The sequence below is a fragment of the Tetrao urogallus genome, assembly GCF_951394365.1.
Source record: "Tetrao urogallus genome assembly, chromosome: 5".
NCBI classification, from domain to species: Eukaryota; Metazoa; Chordata; class Aves; order Galliformes; family Phasianidae; genus Tetrao; species Tetrao urogallus.
The window spans coordinates 21,096,527-21,118,116 of NC_136818.1; the positions used below are offsets into that span (position 1 = coordinate 21,096,527).

General features: G+C 38.3%; 1 protein-coding gene across 1 annotated transcript in view; it reads right to left on the reverse strand.

Moving 5' to 3' along the window:
• The window catches only part of NEK7 (NIMA related kinase 7), a gene marked incomplete at both ends in the record, with an annotated part of 48,268 nt that overhangs the window by 4,805 nt on the left and 21,873 nt on the right, over nucleotides 1-21,590 (reverse strand). Inside the window, 4 exons of the mRNA XM_079535805.1 lie at nucleotides 1,017-1,130; nucleotides 5,278-5,372; nucleotides 13,769-13,876; nucleotides 16,147-16,255. Coding sequence (XP_079391931.1) covers nucleotides 1,017-1,130; nucleotides 5,278-5,372; nucleotides 13,769-13,876; nucleotides 16,147-16,255 — 426 coding nt within the window. The remainder of the gene's footprint in view (nucleotides 1-1,016; nucleotides 1,131-5,277; nucleotides 5,373-13,768; nucleotides 13,877-16,146; nucleotides 16,256-21,590) is intronic.

Here is a 21,590-nt window from a genome sequence, read left to right on the forward strand (position 1 = left end):
ATACAACACAAAACACTGGGCAGTTATCTTTTATTAATAGTCCAATCGCTGTCTTTGAAAGCAAAAAATTCAAGGTTCAGAATTACAATCCCTATTCTGCAAGTGAAAATGCACAAAACCTTCTGTTTATTGGAAGGTATTTCAGTGCTGGTTTTTATTTGCGTTTTCCAAGTAACCTTTAATTCACATAGGCTGAATTCAATTAGAATTGGTTACTAATATGCATCCTTTGCTTTACAGCTTCTATCAGTTCACCCTGTTCCTTTTAAAAGTGGGAAAGTTATTTCAAACCTAGCACGTTAGATCATTAACAAGCAAACATTTATGTTTTTTACTCTTGTTACTTTAAGAAAAATATTTAGTTTCTTTTCATTTTATTGCTTTAAAAAAAAAGAGGAAGTATGCCCCTTAAATGCATTAATGACAGTAAAGAACTGCTATGCATCAACTTAAAACATACCCCGCTGTGATATGCAGTTATATTATGCCTTGCTACATTTCTCTGAAATTTACTGTTAGCGCCCACCCTTTCTTGTAAAAGGCCTGCCATTCAATTGTATCAAACACTACTTTGTAGTTGTATAAAGCAGATAAATGGGAACTAAATTCATTTTTACTAGTGAGCTAGATTGTATTGATTTTAATGTAAGCCTCTAGAGAAACAAAGTCAGTGCACTGATTACCCAGCGTAAACGTGTATGGTTGTGCTTTTACAAAAGCATAATACATATGTAAGACTCAATCCCACTATGACGTGTAGTACATATCATTGTGTATTTCCTTTTGAGCAAAGAAGCTCAATGAAATTAAGAAGCTAACAGGATGAAGTTTCCACCTTAAATCCCCCCAAAATTTTGCACCATTTCAGGGAAATGTTTTGACAGAAACACTTGAGCAAGTTCAACGAGCAAACACTTACAGGCATCGTCTGCAAATAACATAAAACTACACAAGTTCATTACTACATTGGAAGCGTGCCAGCACTAAAATGAGCCTACGAAAAGGAAATTACTTACTTCTTCTGAATAGTGATCTGAAGGGAGAGGTGGATAGTCACACTGCTCTATCTTCTTGCACAGAGAGTACAAGTTCATTTTATCACCATAAAAGGGACTCTGCAGTGCAGCCATCTGTTTAAGGAAAATGTAGAGTTTTTTGTGTTTTTAAGTGCACTTTTTGCCATAAAACCTGCAACACTAGCAAATCAAAAGCAAATTTTAATGATTTCCTGTCACAGAGCTAAAATCAGAAGTTCCTTAACTATCAACGTAACCAGTCCACGTACTTCCTCTGTGCTGTGCCTATCACAATCCTAATATTACAGTGCTTTAATTGTATACTGTAGCGACTGCATCAATAACGTATGTGGAAAAATTGGGTAATTCCACCTACCGCTCAGTTAGGAAAGGCTTTGCACCACAGAAGGGGGACTTTCTTCTTTTGGAAGAATACTTATCATTTATTAGAAAAATATTATCTGATCTAAAGCAATACTGCCTGGTAAGAATGCTGGATAACAATAGCAGGTTTTGCAGCATCCCACAGCTAGACCTGGGTAAAGTGCTGCAGGGCTCTGGTATTGTTTTGTGGGGAGGTTTTTGTTAATTAAAAGAGCTAACAAAGGTTACAAAAATACCCTCACAGTTCAATTTGTTATTCCACATCATTTCAAAAATTAATATTGCCACCCAAAACATCATTAGAGGTACAGAACGGACATCCATAGCTGTATTTTACAACTGTAATAGAAGAATGTAGGAATAGCTACTGGAGAACGCCTACACAAACAACCATCTTCTAAGCAGAATTAGTAAGCCTATGCTTGACTTCCAGACAACGTTAAAACTTGACATTTAAGGTGGAAACCAATGCTATGGCTAGCAGGATTACAAATCTTAAAATTCATTTAAAAACTCTCCATTCTGTTCAAAGCCTTCCAAGCCTTTGAACCGCGGCAGCACGAATGTTGCTTTGAGCACAGTGCTGCCCCAAAGTCAGTCACCCTTTTCTACATGTGCTAATAAGTTTGATTTTGGAAGGACAATGTGTACATTCCCCAGACAGGCAGAGTGTGTGTGAAACACGCTAGTCCATGCTGTGCTACTCAGTGAGCTTCAGCAGGGACAGGACAAGCTGAAAATGGCTCTCATCTGTCTTCTGGTCTTCCATATATCAGCTTAACTCTTTCATGTCTAAGCACCAATATCGCCGGGAAATACACGTGAAAAAAATGCCTGAATTCTCTAACCTTTGCCTGGTATCTAATAAAACATCTCACGAGTAGTTTAGTACTTCTTCATACAAACTTCAAGTAAGAATAAATCGTATTAAAGCTCCCCAAGCGAACACAATGCTAACAGTTCCATTCTACACTCCGCCCAAACATTCTATAACCGTGTTACCAAAACGCTGTTAATTTTGGGATTTACATGCTATTGTCTCTTACCTTAAAAAGAATGTTAAAAATGCAAGCTAAAGACCAAAAAAAGAAAGGAAAGAAAAGAAAAAAGAAAAGAAAAAATCAACTGCAGGGTCTGTATGCATGCAGAAATTCTAAATAAATGCACAGATACTCATTTTTGTACTCTAGGTGTTCATTAAAAAGTACTTTTGTTTGAATGCTGCAGAGTGTTAAAAAAAATTCTGAATGTCCCCTAAGGAGTTAAAACAGGAATACTATATTTTCATGCATCTCCTGCTTTGACAGATGAAAAATGTCAACTGTCCTGTTTTTATTTTCAAGCTTTTGCACTATTCATCTGGTTCATTAGTGCATCTCGCTGCTGCCCCTGACAGCTGCTCGCCCTCTCCTCCCAGCAGCTGAATTTTTCAGGCTAATTTGATCCTCCACACTGAGACGATCGCTAGAATGATTGACTTGCTCCCTGACCTCCAGGGTCTGACTTTCCTGATTAGTATTCTGGGGGTGTCTGAGGGACGAAAGCCCACTGTCTGTCTTCAGGGCTGGTGGCAGCTCTCTCTCCTCTCTTTTTTTTTCCTCCCTCTTTTTTTCTTTCTTTCTTTTTTTTTTTTTTTGAACTGTAAGCCACCAACCTACAACCCTGTAAGGATGCAATTGCTACGCTGAACAATAAAAGGAAATGTGTAAAACCTACTTTTCCATGTAAAGGTCCATGTAGCAAAAGCACAGCATCTTGATTTTAATTAGTAAAGTCTACTTTGTTGCATATCAATTAAAACTCCAGTGGTAGTGTTTTTGAGGTTTCAAAACTACCAGGAGCTCTAAAATTCAGTCTAAAATACACTTTTTAGCATTCCCACAGCTAGCACTGAATAACATACTGTTATGTGGGTTAGAAATAATGCTTTTAAAAAAAAAAAAAAATTATATGTTCTAGCAAATTAGCCTAATCTCAAGTGAAAACTTAAATGAAGAGAGTTTATCAGCAATTAAGCATTTATTCAGGTGATAAACATGCCACAGCTTTTCTCCAATTAAGCTAGAGAAAATACAGAGCACATAGCAAAATGAACAGAACGTGTTAAAACGCAAGCAGTAGATAAAACATGCATTGCAAAAAGAAACTGGTAATATACATCCTATGTATTGGACCATGTGTGACTGAAGAACCTTAAGCAACTTCTTTTAAATAATAAAAAATTAAGCATATATTGAGATTAGTTTACCTGAACTTCAAAATTACACCTCAGTGATAAACATCAAAACAAAATAAATAAAATCTGGGGTACTGCAGAACTAAACAGGATAAATATATCCCCAAAAATTTTAAAAACATAATAAAGATCTGTAATATTAGACACTGCCATATATTATAATTACACAACACGTTTCAATAGGAATTCTAATTGTTCTATTCTTAAAGAAAAAAAGTACCACGTCAACTTAAATGCCACCCTGATGAAACATCAAAAAATAAGAACAGAAAGGTATTTGAAATGTTGAACTAGCAAATAAAATTAAGATATTTAGTTATTTTGAAATTATTCTCTAGATCAAAGAACAAATTCATTTTTCCATAGGTTTTTAACATGGTCTATCCAGCATCAAATAAAAAACCTGGGAAAAATAAAAAGAAATTTCAGAAAACGAGTACTGATTTCTGTCCAGCAGTTCCACAAAATTTCATGGAATGGAGAAGAAAATAATAACCCTAAAACATGCTTATCATATGTAATTTATTCCCTGAGATTTTCACTTCCTTCTAGATTAGAACAAAAACAACGTTAAAACCATTGAGGGGAAAAACCTGTAGCAATACTTAAAAATCCTCATTCACTTCTGTGCTACCTTTAGTCTTCTTACTTGTGCAAGTGTATGAAGTGGAACATGAAAATGGCAGTTGCACTGTCAGTGCTGGGGAACCTGAACACAGAATTATGTATCTGATTTTAACTCACCAGTACTTGGGCAAGTGTGGCACTTAATTCTTGCAGATCGTCCCAGAGATCTACAGGCAACAGCCACACACGGATCTGTAAACTCTTCAGGACTGCAGTATGGCTATTCGCCCTTCTGATCAACAAATAATACGCGAGTATTCTGAAGACGTAGTTGCCTTAGAAGCCTACCAGTTCTTCACACTTTCCTCTATTTGCATTTGCCCTATATATTCATTTCCCCAGAAGGTAACGAACATAACACCATTTATAATTATGGAAGCATCACCCACCAACCTCAACTGTGTTAGTGGAGGAATTACCCCATACTTCTGGTTTAGCTATATGGGAAGAAGTAGTTAGGAAAAAAAACACTGATTTTTGCACAGTGAAAGTAACTCCAAAGTTAATTCAAGTTAGCAGATATAACTATAGTAGCCTACGCGATTTTTCATTTCTTTACTTAGGTTTCAAATCATTAAAAAAAAAATTACATGTTAGCTTTCAAAAGCATTAGTCGCATAGTTAAGTCAATCCCACTATTATTCAAAGCATTATTACCCAGACCATAAAATCCACACAGCCCACTGAAAGCATCTAAAAGAATTTTTACATCTGCTTGTCGTTATTCACTTCTTAACCCTTCAGTTATACCCAAAGAAATGGCTAAAAAAATCTTTGTAGCAAGCCCAGCCAAAGGACAGTCTCTAATAATACACAAATCTACTATTTCATATGTAGAAGTTACATAAGAATTTCATTATTAAGGCAGATATTTAAGAGCTGACAAACATCTTTTCTAGAATACTATATACTTTTCTCAGCAGCAAAAAAATAGATCTTATAACAGCATTCAGTATACTGGGGAAGGGTGCAGGGGGGAAAGTCTTACTACATCCACTCTATTATCAATATTACCTCATACAGCAGGCAGCCCAGAGACCAGATGTCAGATTTGAAGTTGTAACCATTTTCATGTATTCTCTCCGGAGACATATAATAAGGTGTACCAACTGCAATAAAAACCACAAGTATTTTTGAATAAAAATTTGTTATATAACAGTAAATGGTTTTCCTGATTGAGAAAGTAGGGTTTTTTTTTTTAAATTATCTTGCATAGTTTTCATTTTAGTACACGTGCAATTTCAGCTCATAATCACAACTCTTCAGTTGGTGGAAATATCCACAAATTAGACTGGAATTTCATCCAGTGGAGCTTTACTTTCACTACAGATATCTGATTCTCAGAAATGTTCAGTTGCAGAATACTTACAAGTTATACCTTTAAAGAAGCATGAAAAGTTTCCAGAGTGAGGATTTTCTCCCAGGAAGATGCATAGTACACACACCTCCCTGCCTCGCTCCCCTTGAACCCATTGGCGCTGGCTAGAAATGAGAGCAGCTAGAAATTCTCTTCCATGGGCTTCGATTTTTTTTTTTTTTTTCCTTTGGAGAATATATAAACCAGAAAAGGCTGCTTTTGAAACTACTAAGCACAGCTTAACTTGAATATCTGAAACCGAGCCCTGAAATCCAGACGTCCAGCATCCCAAAGAGAAAGGCTGGAAAACCTGGGGGCCAGCAGAAGCCGAGGGGCTGAGGAGCAACTTGGCCACCTGCCACAGATGCATGCTCTGCAAGGCATTTCCATCTCCCCAGCCCGTGGCTGCCCTGGCATACTCCTGCCTCAGAGCTGCAGGCCGCAGGGGCACATGGGCTGCTCTTGAAAAGCAGCATTTCCTCGCGCTGTCTCAGAGCACATCTCCATTAGATGCTGCAGGACAGCTCTCCCCGATTTTTATTAGCCCCTACCCAGCTGTGCTACAAGCTACCTGAAAAACAGAAATGGTGACAAATGTTTGAGTTCTCAAAAAAAAAAAAAACACCTCAAAATATGAGCTTTGGTTTCTTATGTAACAGATCAATACAAAAATAATTTTTAAGAAGTTGCGACAAATTACCTGGGTGGCAGCTTTCACGCAAGGTCTCTAAACATTCTCCCTATATCCTTCTCCAAAAAACAAACTACTCTCCAAAAGCAAAAAGAATACAGCTACAAAGGTTTTAATTTTCTGTGGAATATTTCCATAAGCACCAAATCTTGATGTTGAAATCCAAGTGAACTCGGTACAAATTGACCTTATTTCCCAATTTACCACCTGGCAACACAGCCAGCAATTAACATCAACACTCTTACTGCAACCTACAGAAACAAATGCTATAACCTCGCACTGTTCTATTTAACACACATTATGAGGATTCCAATCTTTACAAGTTTCTGAATTAGCCTCATCTAGTCAGAATTTAACTCAAGGTGAATGACATGTAATGAATCTGTAATAGTTCGAAATCCGAATGATCTGACAAGAGCTTTAATCAGACTAATAAATATATTCTAATCATTTCCAAAAGATCATGGTTTTGACAACCACCATCCTACTGTTTATAAAGGCTGACATCTCAAAGCATACTACACTTTCTCAGGGGAAACAGAGCAGGAAAACTAAAAAGCAAACAAACAACTTCCCCAGCTCAGCCTGGGAAATGCAAAGCCATCTTCCCACAGCCCTGCCCACTGCTGCTGGAAAGCTGCAACTTCAACTGACATCCCTCATAGCACACTGGTGAAAGAGTCACTGAGAACTGATCTTGCAGCACAAAGGCAGGGACAGAGCTCATGCACTGCACCCTAGTGCTGACTTAGCTCCATAAACCTTTACAAGTAGAAGATGCAAGTCCCAGGAGAGCAGGGGTATCGCAGCCTCAAGTTCTGTGTTGGCGAGGCCGAGCTGCACAGCTGCTGGCTGAGACCAAGGGACATGAAGAGCTTAAAACAAGGAAGAGTGGGGAATGGCAACTCAAACTGATGGAGTGCTGCAAAACCATCCAATCTCAGGGGATTCTGGCATTTATCTACAGGCAAACAGCCTAGAGAGATGGCACTCTTCCACCGAAAGAACAGCCATTGGGATGGATGGTTTGCAACACTAATATAGCTCCAGAGCATCTAAAAGCAAAACAAAGCACTCAGCTATTCCAACGTATCAGCATTGGGAGTTTAAGAGATGTTTAATGACAGCTACCTTTAAACTGGAAACTAATTAAATCACATTTGGCTTGATACAGCTTTCACAGCTTTGCAGTCTGTACTGTACTCCTCCCTGGAAACCTTGCTTTTCCTCCTCCAGGGACTTGTAAGCCTGGGAACCTTTGAAAATTTTTTGCTGCATTCTGCACCTATTAATTAATGCACAATTTAGTGTATTCAGACGCTTTCCTGGCAGAATTCCTCTAATAAAGAACAAATGTAACAGTAATCTGGTTCCTAACTGGTTACAGAAGTAGTGCCTTCCTTGCGCTGAGCCATCAGCCAGGAACTGGCAGTGAGTAATGTGCCAGAAAGAGGCTTCACACAATCCACAGGGGGCAGCTGAAAACACGAAGGTTTGAAGGTTCAGAGCTTACCAAAAGCAAAGGTAATTTTAACCAGTAGCTCTGGGAAGCCTGCTGATACATTAGGGGTCTGATCTGACTGTGAAAGATTGATGATAGTGAAAAGGCTGAACAAATGCTATCATTTTACAGCGTTTAGCCTAGTGTAACACCTTAACTGCAACACAACCTGAAGCCCCCAATGACCAACAAGTGAAAGGAATAGAAATCACAGTTATGTAGCCACTGAAACCACAAAAACAACCTGAAGATCTAGACATCATTACTACTTGTGAACTGCTTTGAAGAGAACACGGCACAAAAGATTCGTTACTCTGACAGTCAGGAATTACTGAAGGCATTACAACGCCTCAGAACAGCAAGCAATCTGAGTACGAAGTGCAAGCGACCGCTTCATTTCATTACATGCTATTTTTCCTTCCTCAATCATTGTTGTGGGTTGTTCTTTTTCCTGTTAAGTAAAATACAGTATTACTATACAGTAAAGATGTAATTTTCTTTAGTGATCTGAAGAAACAAGTGGGATCACAGACAGAAAAAGAAGAGGTAACACAGTAAGGTGCCAATGCTTCTAAAAAAAGAAACCTGTAAACTTTAATACTCTGTTTACTGCATTTCTGCATCTCGAATAAACTACAGGTTTTAAATGTCATCTTGAAAATGACCAGATGAACTGCTTCCTCAGACCCTGCTGCTCCCTGCCTTTAAAGATGCTGCCGATCTCAAGAAATGTTTCTTGATGTAAGCCTACTGTTATCGAGATGGGGGATATAACAGAAACAGCGGTTATGAGGGACAAGGAAGCTGGATATGAGGAATCAGAGGCAAATAAACATTTATGAACAAGGGAGTTATGACAAACAGCCTATCACCTGCATGAATGCTTGATTCTAACATCTCAGTTAAAGGTGACTGTGTTCACTTGAAAAATAAATGCGTTGAGGAGGTGAAGCAAATACAGCAACTGGCTCCAAATACTATCAAACTTTTTTTAATTGGGAGAAAAATCTGTCCAGCACACGCTAATATTATTTATACAATGCAATGTAACAGCTGATTCAGAAGATGTTCACTAGATAAGCTCCACTGTCCTTAATAATGAAATTTTGCTCATTGGAGAACATATCTGAGTTCAGGAAGGGGGCTGAAAACCACAAGAGTTACTGCAGTGATTTGACAGAACTGCAAAACAAGACTTCAGTTGAATGGACGGAAAAAAACTAATTTCAGTAATCAAAACATAAATAAAACATAATAATCAAAACTTCATGTCCTGGAAGTCACAGGCATTTTATAATACATTCTTTTTCTTTCTTCTTTAAACATAGATAAAGTAGGCTTTTAAATCACAGAATCACAAGGTTGGAAATGACCTGCAAGATCATCTAGTCCAACCACCCTCCCATTCCTATCAGTACCACAAGCACTAAACCGTATCTCGTAGCTCCTCATCCCGGCGCCTCTTGAACACTGCCAGGGACGGCGACTCCACCACCTCCCTGGGCAGGCAAAGTGCACTTAAAGCTCTTTTTCAACCACAGATATGAGGTCTAAAATAGTGCACTAATCCAAAGCAGTTTTGCAACCTAGCCTATATTATGCAAATAATCCAACTATAGAAATCATTACTGGATTATTTTATAGTGCAGAACTACAACATCACAACAACTCATCTTCAGCTTTCAGATTACAGTAGGAGACCTCAGGTTTTTGTATGTAAAATAGGGGCTGTTTTAATACAGCTTCTTAATGTGATGCTTCAGCTGGAGATGTCCCCTGCTAGTGCTCCTGCACAAAGATGGTGCAAGTTGTCAGAACAGTGTGGCTTAGAATATGAAAGTGAGCTTCACAGCTAAACGGTGCTGCATGCCACCACCTCAGTAGGCTTTGACCGCTCTGCTGAGTTAGAGGTCCACACATAAGAACAGTTCCTAATATTTTTACAAGGCGGTTGGTCTGTTGTTGTTTTTTATTCCCAATATCTTGCATGAGTTTACAATTAAATTTCTCATATCACATAAGGGCTGATCCTAAAGTAATGCCTCCTCTTTTATTACACTGGCTCATGTTGGTGGCATGGCAACAGAGGTCAGATCTTCTCACCAATGTTCCTTTACATACTGTTGCAGTGTGACAGATGGCAGCAGAGCAGCAGTCAGACAAAATGGTGCCCGACATGGAAGTGCTTATGAAGCAAAGGTGTGCCGCTGAATTCTACACAGGGAACCCATCAGCATTCACTGACATTTACTGAACATGTCTGGAGACCAAGCAGGATGTGAGAGCAGTGAGGCAGGGGGTGGTGAGTTTCAACAGTGGGACAGCCATAAATATGAACTACTTTCAGAACAACCTACACAGTTCTATGCTATTGACACAGGTACTATAGAAATGACCAAAAAAGTTGCCAAGCCACTGATCGTCGTTTTCAACGACATTAAGAGGATTACACATCTGTCTCTCTGCCCTGCAAGAAGGTATTCACATCATGGCAGTAGTGACAGCATACTGTGCAGTCATCTAACACTATCACACCAGAGAACTGATTCTTTTTTTTTCCCCTATAAAGTGAACCACTGAAATATGGACTATTTTTAGATCCACTGAATGCTTAACAAAATTAAAAGCTACATTTTTCAAGTAATTCCATAAACTGCCCTGAGGATTGCCGTTTCAAAGGGCATAAAGCCTGGCATTCAGCCACAAAAGAAACCCACAACAAAAACCCACAATCATGGAGAAAGGTATAAGGACACGACTTACTGTACATTTCTTTCTTACTTGGATTCTCTTCCTGACACTACTTTCCATGTAATGATTTCTGAAGCTAAGGAACTTGTCAAGCTCGTAACAAATCAACAATACTAAACATCTTCATTTCCTCGGCATTTTCATAGGAAAGATTTTTATTATTTTTATTATTAATAAGGTACGCACAAGCCATAACAGACTGCTTTGGTAGGCTGTACAGAAAGAGTTAAGAGCACTGACAAACACTGTCCAGTTCAGGTTTTATTTTTTCCTCATCTGAATTAAATAGATTATCAGCAAGTATTTTAATTAACCAGTATTATTCATAATTAGCAGTGAGAAGCTGAAGCTAATGAAAATTTTAGTACATTTCTTTATTTCTGAAAGCCCGAATCTAGTTTGCTACTGAAATTTTTATAAAGCCAGTAAACAAGTATGAAGTGCTACACATGTTTGTAATTCACTATTTTCTGTGCACCAAAGGTTTATGGAACTGTACAAAGATGCAGCTTCGGAAGACATTTCAGGAAAACCAGCATCAGAAACTGCATGAGAAAATAATTTGAAAGAACAGTCTCTCTAAGTGACATTATAAATCAGTGTGACTGTATCCATTGTAACCTAAGTTACAGCTCAACAAAACCTTTCTTCTAGGCTGAATTCTTATACTGGCTCATAATTAGGGGGAAAATGGGAAAAGAGATGGGGAAAAGAGGTAAATATAACAGTTCCTCTACCAAGAGGCAGAACACAACATTAGGAAACAATGGCTTTTGTTGTTGTTTGCTGGTTTCTCCCAGCTCCCTCCCTATATCAATGGATCCTGTATTCATAAGAGATGAGTTTTAACATATTTGGGTGGTTTCAGATTGTTTTTTTTTTTTTAAACAACCTCTCTTCTTTGCAACCGCTCCCCTGCAACAGGCCAAAATAAGCTATGGTTGAAGCAGATGGCTCCTCCTGAACTTCCTGACTTCTACCTCACAACAAGTCTAGCACTCCTAACCTCATGCTGAATTCTACCTCAATTAGGATTTTCAGGTGCCTGCAAAATGCAGTACAAGAGCAGGTCCCTCTTCGTGCTGCTCTTAATGCCCTTGCTTCATTAACAGGCAGTAGAAGGAGCCCAACTACGACAAATAAGAACTGCAGCCAGTGACAGCCACCAGCCTGTCAGAGTAGCACAAACAGCAGCAGCACTTTCTCCATCATGCATTGTGCCACAGATTCATCTACGATCTTTAGTGTTGGATCTGAACTTTTATGTGAAACCCAAACATTTCCTGCCTAGGCTCGATGCTTCTCTGCCTCTTTACCTCTTCTCCAGTTAATGCAAGATGGCGCATTTGTTAAAGCTTCATTTCAGAGCTATTCAGACCTTGTTTGAACTACAACAATATCGGAACAGACCATGCAGAGAAAAACTGGAAGGCATAAAGGCATGCCCAAAGACCTCCTGGAAGATGGGCAAGTAGGAAAAAACTTTTTTTAAAAATTCCTTTCTAAAACAACTATGGTTGTTAACATAAGCATCACCTCCATCTCAGATGTGGTACAAACATGGTGAACATCAATCCTCTTTTTTCCATATTGTATTGGTAACTTGGACCAGTTGAATATTGTTCAATTAAAAGATAAAAATAAATATGGTACATTTTAACTAAAGAAATAGTATTTCATAGTCTAATTAGAATGATCAGCATCTGAACAAACAATTTTTTGTGGGGCCTCTGGTGGACTTAAAACAGAGACTGCAATTATTAACTAAAGTTTAAGACAGCCAAGAACAGATATCTGCCTCATCATGCACTTTCGTGAAACAAAAATAACCAAAAGCCTAATCACTGAATAATCACCTCCATTTGTTAGAAAAATCTCATTGAGCTGCATCTGATTTGATTTTACCTATCTGTATTCCACTGCTGATAAGGTCTTCTGTCTGCCTCCATATCTTTTAAAATGATCAGGAAACAATTATAGACATTACCACCCATAGCGCTGCTCTTCCTGCGTCTGGAAGTTCATTTCACACCCTATGCAGTCAGTGTCCAAGGTTGAATTCAGCAATCATTAAGCAGGCAGCGCAGGGACAAAAAGCTAAAGATGCTACAAAACTACATAAGCAGACTGTAAACATTAAACCTAAAAAGATGCTGCTACTCCAGAAGAGAACAGGATCTTAAATTAAGGAAAGCTCTTAGATTCCATCACGTGTTCATTCACTGTATTTAAAGCATCTGTCAAAGATTTCTTTCTCGGAAGCCATTCCAGACCCCAAATGCTCTCATACGTTATTCGAAAGGTACAACTTCAATTAAATTTTTGCTTGGAAAATATACTGGAGTGTTTGAGCGTTTTTGCATGTGTGTGTGTGTGTGTGTGTGTGTGCGCGCGCGCGCGCACAACACAAAGAATAAATTTGGCATTTCAGAAACCTTTTGGATAGTTATAAAAATTTAATTTCTCCCTTTCAAAAATCATTATAGGTCATAAAGTTCAATTCAGCACTCTTCTCAACTTATTTAGCATAAATTGAGGAACTCCATCTTAAAATATTTTTTAAGAATTACCCTAACAAAAATAACAACATACAGTACCTGTAAAAATTAGAATAGTAGTCTTTCCACGTGTCATTCTTAAGTTTGTAAGGATAAGAAGGAAGAATATAAGAAGGCATTATGCACTGGACTTTTTGCCAAGCTGATCATAAATATTCAGTCAATTTCTGCAGACATTTGGAAGTTACCTATTATACGTTTTTATTTCTTTTAAGTTAGCAGGTGCTCCTCTTCCTGATCTTTCCAATCACATCACCAACATGCCTTCAGTGCTATCCATACAATATACAAGCATAAGCAATTACCACATTCTTTTCATCAGATTAAAGTTCCCTCAAATCAAAGAAACACGTATTATTGATTTTAGTTTTTGCTATCATTTCTTAAAAAATGCTACTGAAATGGAGACTTGTTTTGAGGCAGAAATTACTTTACATGATTCAAACAAACAGAAATAACTGTTTGCCTGAAAATGACAGCACCTCAGTGTTACAGCTTTCCTGCATTTAACATCTCTGCCCATTCTAGTTTTTTAGATAGCATTAGCTGCATCTAACACCTTTTTTTCTCCTCTCAGACAAATGGCCACAGCATTTTCACCATATCAAAATCCACCTTTTCTCCACCTGCCCCTCAGAAAAGCTTACCTAAAGAATGAGCAGCTGTGGTTTTGGAACTGAAAAATCGGCCAAGCCCGAGATCTCCAAGCTTTACTACTCCTGTAGCTGTAATGAACACATTAGCTGGCTTTATATCTGAAATAAATAAATACAAATAGAACTTTAACACTATGAAGTAGCAGAAAAAGCTATCGCTCTATCGATAATAAGCTGAATGACATCTTTCAGTATAGACAACACTGTTTGACAGTGCTGCTCAGAAAAATTGAATCTCTTATTCCCAATTTCACAATAATCATTTTAGTCGTCCACTAGCACAACTAGCACAACAGCACAAACAGCACGCAAGCAAAACATTTAAGAAAATGAAAAATATTAAAATCCAAAACTAAAAAACAATAACACAACCCACCTGATAAACACAGAAACATACACGAGTAAGTTGTGTAAACTTTATTCAATGAACTCCATTAGAACCATAAAAACTCTCATTTTGATCAAAATCACAGAAGAAAATGTTTCCATGAACATTTTTTTTGTCACTTTCGCCAGATTATCTGCAGCAGCAAGATGTTATTTAACTGAACGAGGGAACTCACTGATACTCTTTAACAGCCAACATTAACAATAAATTACAAAAAATAAAAAGATATACTCTGGAGAATGTTTATTTGAATTCTTCAGTGGAATTGGGCTAATCAAGTAGAAACAAAGAAAAATAATGATGTATTCCCCAGACAGTTTTTTTTTTTGTTTTTGTTTTTGTTTTTTTACAAGCAATATTCTCTTTAAGTTTTCATCTAATCCTCTAGAGACAAGAGCAAAGATTTTTATTCTATGATTTTTAACTAAACTACCACCCTGCCAGCCTTCTAAATAAGCCCCATGCTTGTTTGGCAAGTGTCCTTAGCTCTTACCGAGCTCATAGGCACAACACACTGCAGCTCACAACTTAAAATCATGGAAGAGTGAGGACATTGCAGTTTGCATAAGATATAGGTGTGGTTAAAGTCACTGTTAATAACCCTTCAAATGCCAGCACTCCAAGTTTCTAAAGTGGTAAAGTTCTCAGATTTAGAAAGGAAGACAAGAAATTTTGTTAAACTCTCTGACTTAATTTTCAGGACTTTAAGCCATGCTAGGCAAAACAGGTCAATAAAGACATCAGCTTGAGTTTAAAACATTTCCAGTTTTGATGTATAATTATCTATAGATTTGCAAGAAAATCTAGACGTAGTATGTCAGTTTAAAGCAGCTCTTATTTTGAGCTGAAATAAACTCAAGTGAACTATTTTAGTCATAAAAGCATTAGAGAAAGATAGCTGTAACTTACAGAAAGAATCTACAGCTTTACATCCCCCCTCTAAAATTTGCACTTGCAGATAGCCATACAAATGCACAGGGAAGAACAGAAGAACCACAAAGGAAAGCCATCTGGGGAGGGAGGTCCTGTGCATCTACGTTCATCTTGCTAAAAGGTACAGCAACTTTGGCTGCAAGTGACGCAGCTCAGCAGTGATAGAAGGACGGGGCTTTTAGGCAGCTATCTGCATCCCAGGAGAAGGAAGCCACCAAGTAAGGACATATAATTTCACCTCAAGTCCATACACAGCTTGTATGTCACAAACAGAAGGACTTCCAAGGCAAATTAAAAAAAAAAAAAAAAAAGAAGTACATCTGAGAACCCGCTATACTACAATTTGTTTTCTTTGACTTGGACTTAGAAAGCAAAATGAAGACAACATACGGAGGAGACAGACAGCCATCCAGAGGCTTACAATGGGTAAAAGTGATTAAGAACCTGACAGGGATAACTGACAACTAGGAGCTGCTGGGACACACTACTTGACACAGAGACCACAAAGATCAGAGAGGAGCAGAGAAGAGGGGGAAAATGCTTGTGCCTGCACATAATCCAGCAGGTAAGGAAGAAAGACAAGTACATCACTGGAAGGATGCACAGCAGGAGGTAAACACCTTTCCAAGAAAAATTTTAAAAAAGGCGGAAGAGATGAAAAGAAAGGATGAATAGCTATTTGAGAATGCAGGTAAGTATACTTAGGAGAGAACTGGCAAACAGAGGACAGACAACATGAGCCAGGAAAATGAAGTGAGCAAGGGAAGAGGCAGCAGCAGCAAGGTTTCCATTAGTTACAGAACTAGCACCAATTTTGAACACTGAGTATCACAAGCTGCTGCTGCAAACAAATGCCCACCACAGTCAAGGAAATGCATGACTTCTACCACATTTGGCTGTTCCTTACAAAACATTACAAAAACATACATTGTGTCAGCTGCTGATGATGATTCCATTGTGATTTTATTCAGTGTAACTTGCATAGAACCAGCTTAATTCCCCACACTGTAAAAGGCTTAGTTAAGACAAATCTTTGATCCTGTATTACCTCTATGCATAACACGACGAGAATGCATATGTTCCAATGCACTGCAAAGCTGGACAAAGTACTTCCAAACAGTTCTTTCAGGAATCAACCTCTTCTGTTTCTTAAAATGCTTGAAGAAAAAAAGATAGCGAATATCAGAATTTAAGATTGCATAAAGCAGCTGAATAAATAAAAGTATAAAATCCTTTATCTAAAAATCAAGTACAAAAGCAATTTAAAAGGTTTACTGAAAGATTTTTCCCTCAGTATTAAAGCATCTTTCATCAGTCTACACATTCAGAATCAGTAAACACATATAACCATAACTGCCATCAGCAGAATGGAACTGCTACTCCCCCAGCCCTCCACATTCAGGACCAGTTAATAACAGTATTTCTGTGGCATGCAACAATTCTCAATGCAGAATGAAATGCGACCAGAACAGCCCAGCACTGAGTAAGTGACCACAGAACAAAGGTCTGATATAAAGGGAGGTGCACAGAACCTCCTGAATGAAATACTTCCTCACACCAACTTCCATTTCTGTGTCCCCCAAATGGCAGAAAAATAATGGTGGCGCACAATCACAGAAAGATCACATTAGAGCAAATGAGGTTATCTAGTGCCGAAATAGAAAGGAGTAGCAATCATTTCTGAAAATTCCACTGCAATCCAACTCTTGTTCAAATATTTCCCATCCCGTATGAACCACCATCACCAGTAATTGGTAACAGTTCAACAGCCCACCTAGAACTTAGGAAGTGCAATTATGCTCTGCCACACACATCTTCAGATATAATGCTCAGCAACTGAAGTAATGCAGACCTCCAAAAACGCCTACTGAAAACCTGGAATTCAGACAGCACTACCTCATGTAAGTTTGGTCATTGTAATTTCTGCAGCTAAAGGTGAGAAGATTGGTAAACTGTTGCTCGCTTTGTCATTTATTCAACAGAATCCTTATTCTAACAGATTGTACGCAGACAAAGAAAATATACAAACAGCATTAGTCAACTTACACGGAAATAAAAACACTCACACGTACTTTAATAGCTTGTATACACACATGTCACAATCAACACACACCCTAAGTTGATACGACAAACATTTATTACCCTGGGAAAATAAAAATATTTTCATATACAATGTTAAAGTGTGCCACTGAGAAGTTGACAGCCGCATCTGCACATTACGGAGACGGGCACGAGTACAAGAAAAGCGTTTCTAAAGTAGCTGTTGTAAAATGCATCAGTCGTACAAAGGATCACAACATTTCACCAAGTGGTGCTAGTTACAGGGATTATTTCAAAATGCATTTTCATTTAAATGAGGCAAAGAATATAAATCACTTGTTTAAATATAATTTTCTCAGTCTTGGACTGAATCCAAACAAACCCTGTGTATCTGTTCTCCCCATTGCAGGATTTGCATATCAGAAGATTGTTTGATGTCAACAGGAAGATGGAGACCAGGTTTCTTTTCATTTACAAACACGTACACAATACATGTAAGTGTACGCTCATGAAAGCAAAGTTCCTTGATTTAAAATGCATTCTGAAATTACCATAATTATTATAACTAGTTATTTCATTTTAACATTCCCATTTTATTTATTTATTTTAACTGAAACCTAAGTAAAAGCAGTGATGAAACACCACTCACAACATGACTGAAATGGAAAGATCTTCCATTATGGATTTCTCTATCTATATACTTAAAAAAAAAGAAAAAGAAATACACTGATGGCTTTGACTTTACAGGACAAGCAGCTGTACTCAGCCACCAACTATAATTCTGTAGTTGACTGTACACCAAATCACCTGCTTCCATTCCCACAGTGCTGATGTGCAGTAAGTTGTTAAGATGCAGTCTCATCCTACAGAAGAGCTTAAAATCCTGTACAATTCTAATATCTTCTTTTTCTGAAAGCACCAATAATAATTTGTTAGCCCTGTAGATTGAGTCTTTATCGATACAAGATACCAGCACTGTTGAACAAGAAGAAAAAGGCATTTTCATTTGCATATATTGAAAAATAAAATCGTGCCTTTAAGATAAGCTGACTGAACACTGGTGAAAAGACTCCACTATGAAGAACATACAGTTTACAAAACTAGCAACTGAAACACATTGTATAGCTCCAGGAAACAGAGCTGGGAAAAAGAATCTCACTGTTGCTTGGAAGTTCACCTTCTAACAAGGAACGTAAATCAATGAAATATGTGGTCAAATTTAAATGTATTTACACCAAACAGCATAATGAAATTTATTGCATGTGCTATCCTGTAATCTAAGTAAGGTCCTTCGCTCTCCTTTATTTAGGAAACAGTATGAAATGATAAACAGTTCTAATAGTTCTGTGCTCGGCCATTCTGTATAGGGAAGTCAAAAATACAGAAGACACATCAGCAAAAGATCAACATCCTTCATCACAGCTGAGCACAGCAGCACCACAGGCAGTTTACTATTAAAACTAGCTTACTGCCCAGTGCTGTCATTTCCTAAGTCTAAGGTCCAAATATGCAAATAAGCCTCAACTTTTCCCTTCTCAGCACACGCACTGCTGTTACCTGCCCAAATTTCAACTCAGTAGAAAACACCCTGCCTGACACAAAGCCTTCAAGAAGCGCTCTTACCAGCGACAGTCTATAGGCTGTTCTGTGTCGTACCTAAGGTTCAGAGGGCAGCCCTGCTGCCTCTCCAACCACACCTTACAGGGTGTAGCACAAATTAAGTAAAAAAACACAACCTAAAACCTTTGGGGTGAAAAAACTTTCTCAGTATAGCAGAGACAGTAAAAAGAGAACCACTGGTGCATATGCACCAAAACCCTGGGCTCTGCTGCAAGCATCTGTTTTACCTGGTCAATAGAGAACACAGGTACACTCAGGCAGCAGACTGCCTCCCAGTAAGAATTTCTCATCTCAAAAGCTATAGCCCATATCTATATGTTTGAGAACAGAATCACACTGAACTACTTACAAGGTTTCTCAGAATGCTTGTAGAGATAAACCCACAGTTCAGTCATTTCATAAAACAGGATTATTTTTTTCTGGTCATAGATTTATTACTCAAATACCTTAAAAGAGCTTTAATGTAGGCATTTACATCAGGAGATTCTTCAGTCACATCCCCATGCCACTCCAACCCACTTTCTCCCTTTTTTATTTCTTTATTAAAAAAAAAAAAAAAAGTCTTACTGAGCAGTTTCATCATGGGAAAAATGGAACTCTCTAGGTTTTCCCTAACAAACTGCTAAAAGCAAAAAAAGGAATACTCCCAAATGTTTCCAGCTAAATATAGCTACCTTGCACATAAACAGCATATGCCAGTCAGTTTCTCAGAGACAAAGAAAAAAATTAAGCAAAGCACAGAAGGGGAATAAAAGTTTAGAGTCAGTACAAAAGCATGGAAGTATATTATACCGAGTCTCTAAAGATGATCCTATAAAGGTCATATTCCAAAAGGTAAAGTAACAGCAACCAGAAATCGGTCTTATCTAGGCTCAGTGAGGGCAGTTCAGAGAATAAATACTTAAGAAAATGTGCTCAACTATGCTTCGTTTTTGTAAGAAAATTAAGAATTTCCTGCAGACGAACAAAGACAAGTGAGAACAGATGACTTCAACATAAGTGCAGATTTCAGGTATGCTTAGATATCAGTAGCCATACTTCAGAAGAAGTATTCAGTTCTGATGTTAGTGTGTCAAAGAATTTTAAAGGTGTGATTTAGGTTGCTTCAGACCTCATTGAACAGGAGGGTTTAAGAACCCAATTAGACTGAATTAAAAAGGAAGAGGCTTGTGAACACGTCTTGTAAAAAGACAGTAAACTGATCATGTGAACAGTTTTCGTCAAGTCAGTGTTAAAAAGTGTTCTGCCCCTAAATTATGTGAAACTAGTCTCCAAGACCATTCACTGCTCTTCTGCTGGGCATGCTCTAGGCTAGAGTTCTAAGCAACTTCTGCTCGCGATTCCTCAAGATTCTCTTAAAGTGCAGAATCATCTAGGTTGGAAAAGACCTTCAAGATCATCACATCCAGCCACCAACCTGACTCAACAAGTGCCATCACAAAACCACGTGCTTTAGTATCACATCCACAGATCTCTTAAATACCTCCAGGAATGGCAACTCCACCGCTTTATTGGTGCTAATGCTTGAACATCCTCTCCATGAAGAATTTCTTTCTCACACCCAATCAAAGCCTCCCCTGTTGCAACTTGCGACTATTTTCTCGTACCCTGTCACTTGTCATTTGAGAAAAGGGGCTAACACCCTTCTTGCTGCAACCTGCTGCCAGGTAGCTGTAGGCAATGATTAGGCCTCCCCTAGCCCCAGTTCTCTCAGCTGCTCCTAATCTTTGTTTTCTAGTCCCTTTGCCAGTTTCTGGACTCGTTTGTGCACTAGCACTCCGAGGCACTGAGTAATATGATTTAGTGGGCATGGTGGTGATAGGCTGATGGTTTAATTACATGATCTCAGTGGTCTTCTCCAATCTTAATTAGCCTATATTTTAGCATCTCAATATCCTTCTTGTAGTGAGGGACCCAAACATGAACATCACATTCAAGGTGCAGTCCTCACCTGTGCCACACACAAGGGGACAATCACTTCCCTAGGCATGCTGGCCCCACTAGTTCTGATGCAGGCCAGGATGTCATCGGCCTTTTTGGCCACCTGGGCACACTGTCAGCTCCTGCAGAACAGTGGAAGTGGCAGGCTGGGCAGCTGAGGTAGGTAATTCCAGAAGTACGGGCAGGAATCTCACTGTGTAAATACAATAGACAAATCAGAACTGGCTAGGGTAGCTGGATCACAATAGAAGGGTGAAGACTGATTCAAACATCTACGTGCTTCTGAGAGACTCATGTTTCTAGAAATGGAGTTTCTACCTCAGTTATTTTCTATTTAAAAGGTCATATGGTTCTAGCAGGAAAGCAGTGTTCCAAAAGCCACTTTCAGCTCTGCTCACCAGAATGCCAGACTAGACAGGTCCTTCCTCTCAAAGAAATAACAATATCAAACACGAAAACCCACACAACTGAGATAGAAACAACTTCTCAAACACATTCTCCTTTCAAACATAGCTAAAACGAGGACAAGAACTTAAAAAAAAAAAAAAACAACAAAAAACAAAAAACAAATCTAGCACAAAAAAAAGCACATGTCAAAATTCAGGTGTTTCCACTTCTACTGTATATTTTTATGCTAATCATCTATTAATTGGACTGCTAATATGATTCCTGATTAAATTCCCTTGTGAGTTTGGACAAAAACCACTACAAACCCATATTTGTACTCATCCAATCCTTTCCAAGGACTCATTTCATGTTTCCTTATAGTCTATCTATAATCACTGTGCTCTACCTAATATTATTGCTCACGCAAACAAAAAAAAAACCAAGAAGCTGCAGCATTCAGAGATAAAGATCACCTACAATAAGCAGGTCTACTTGCAGAGCCAC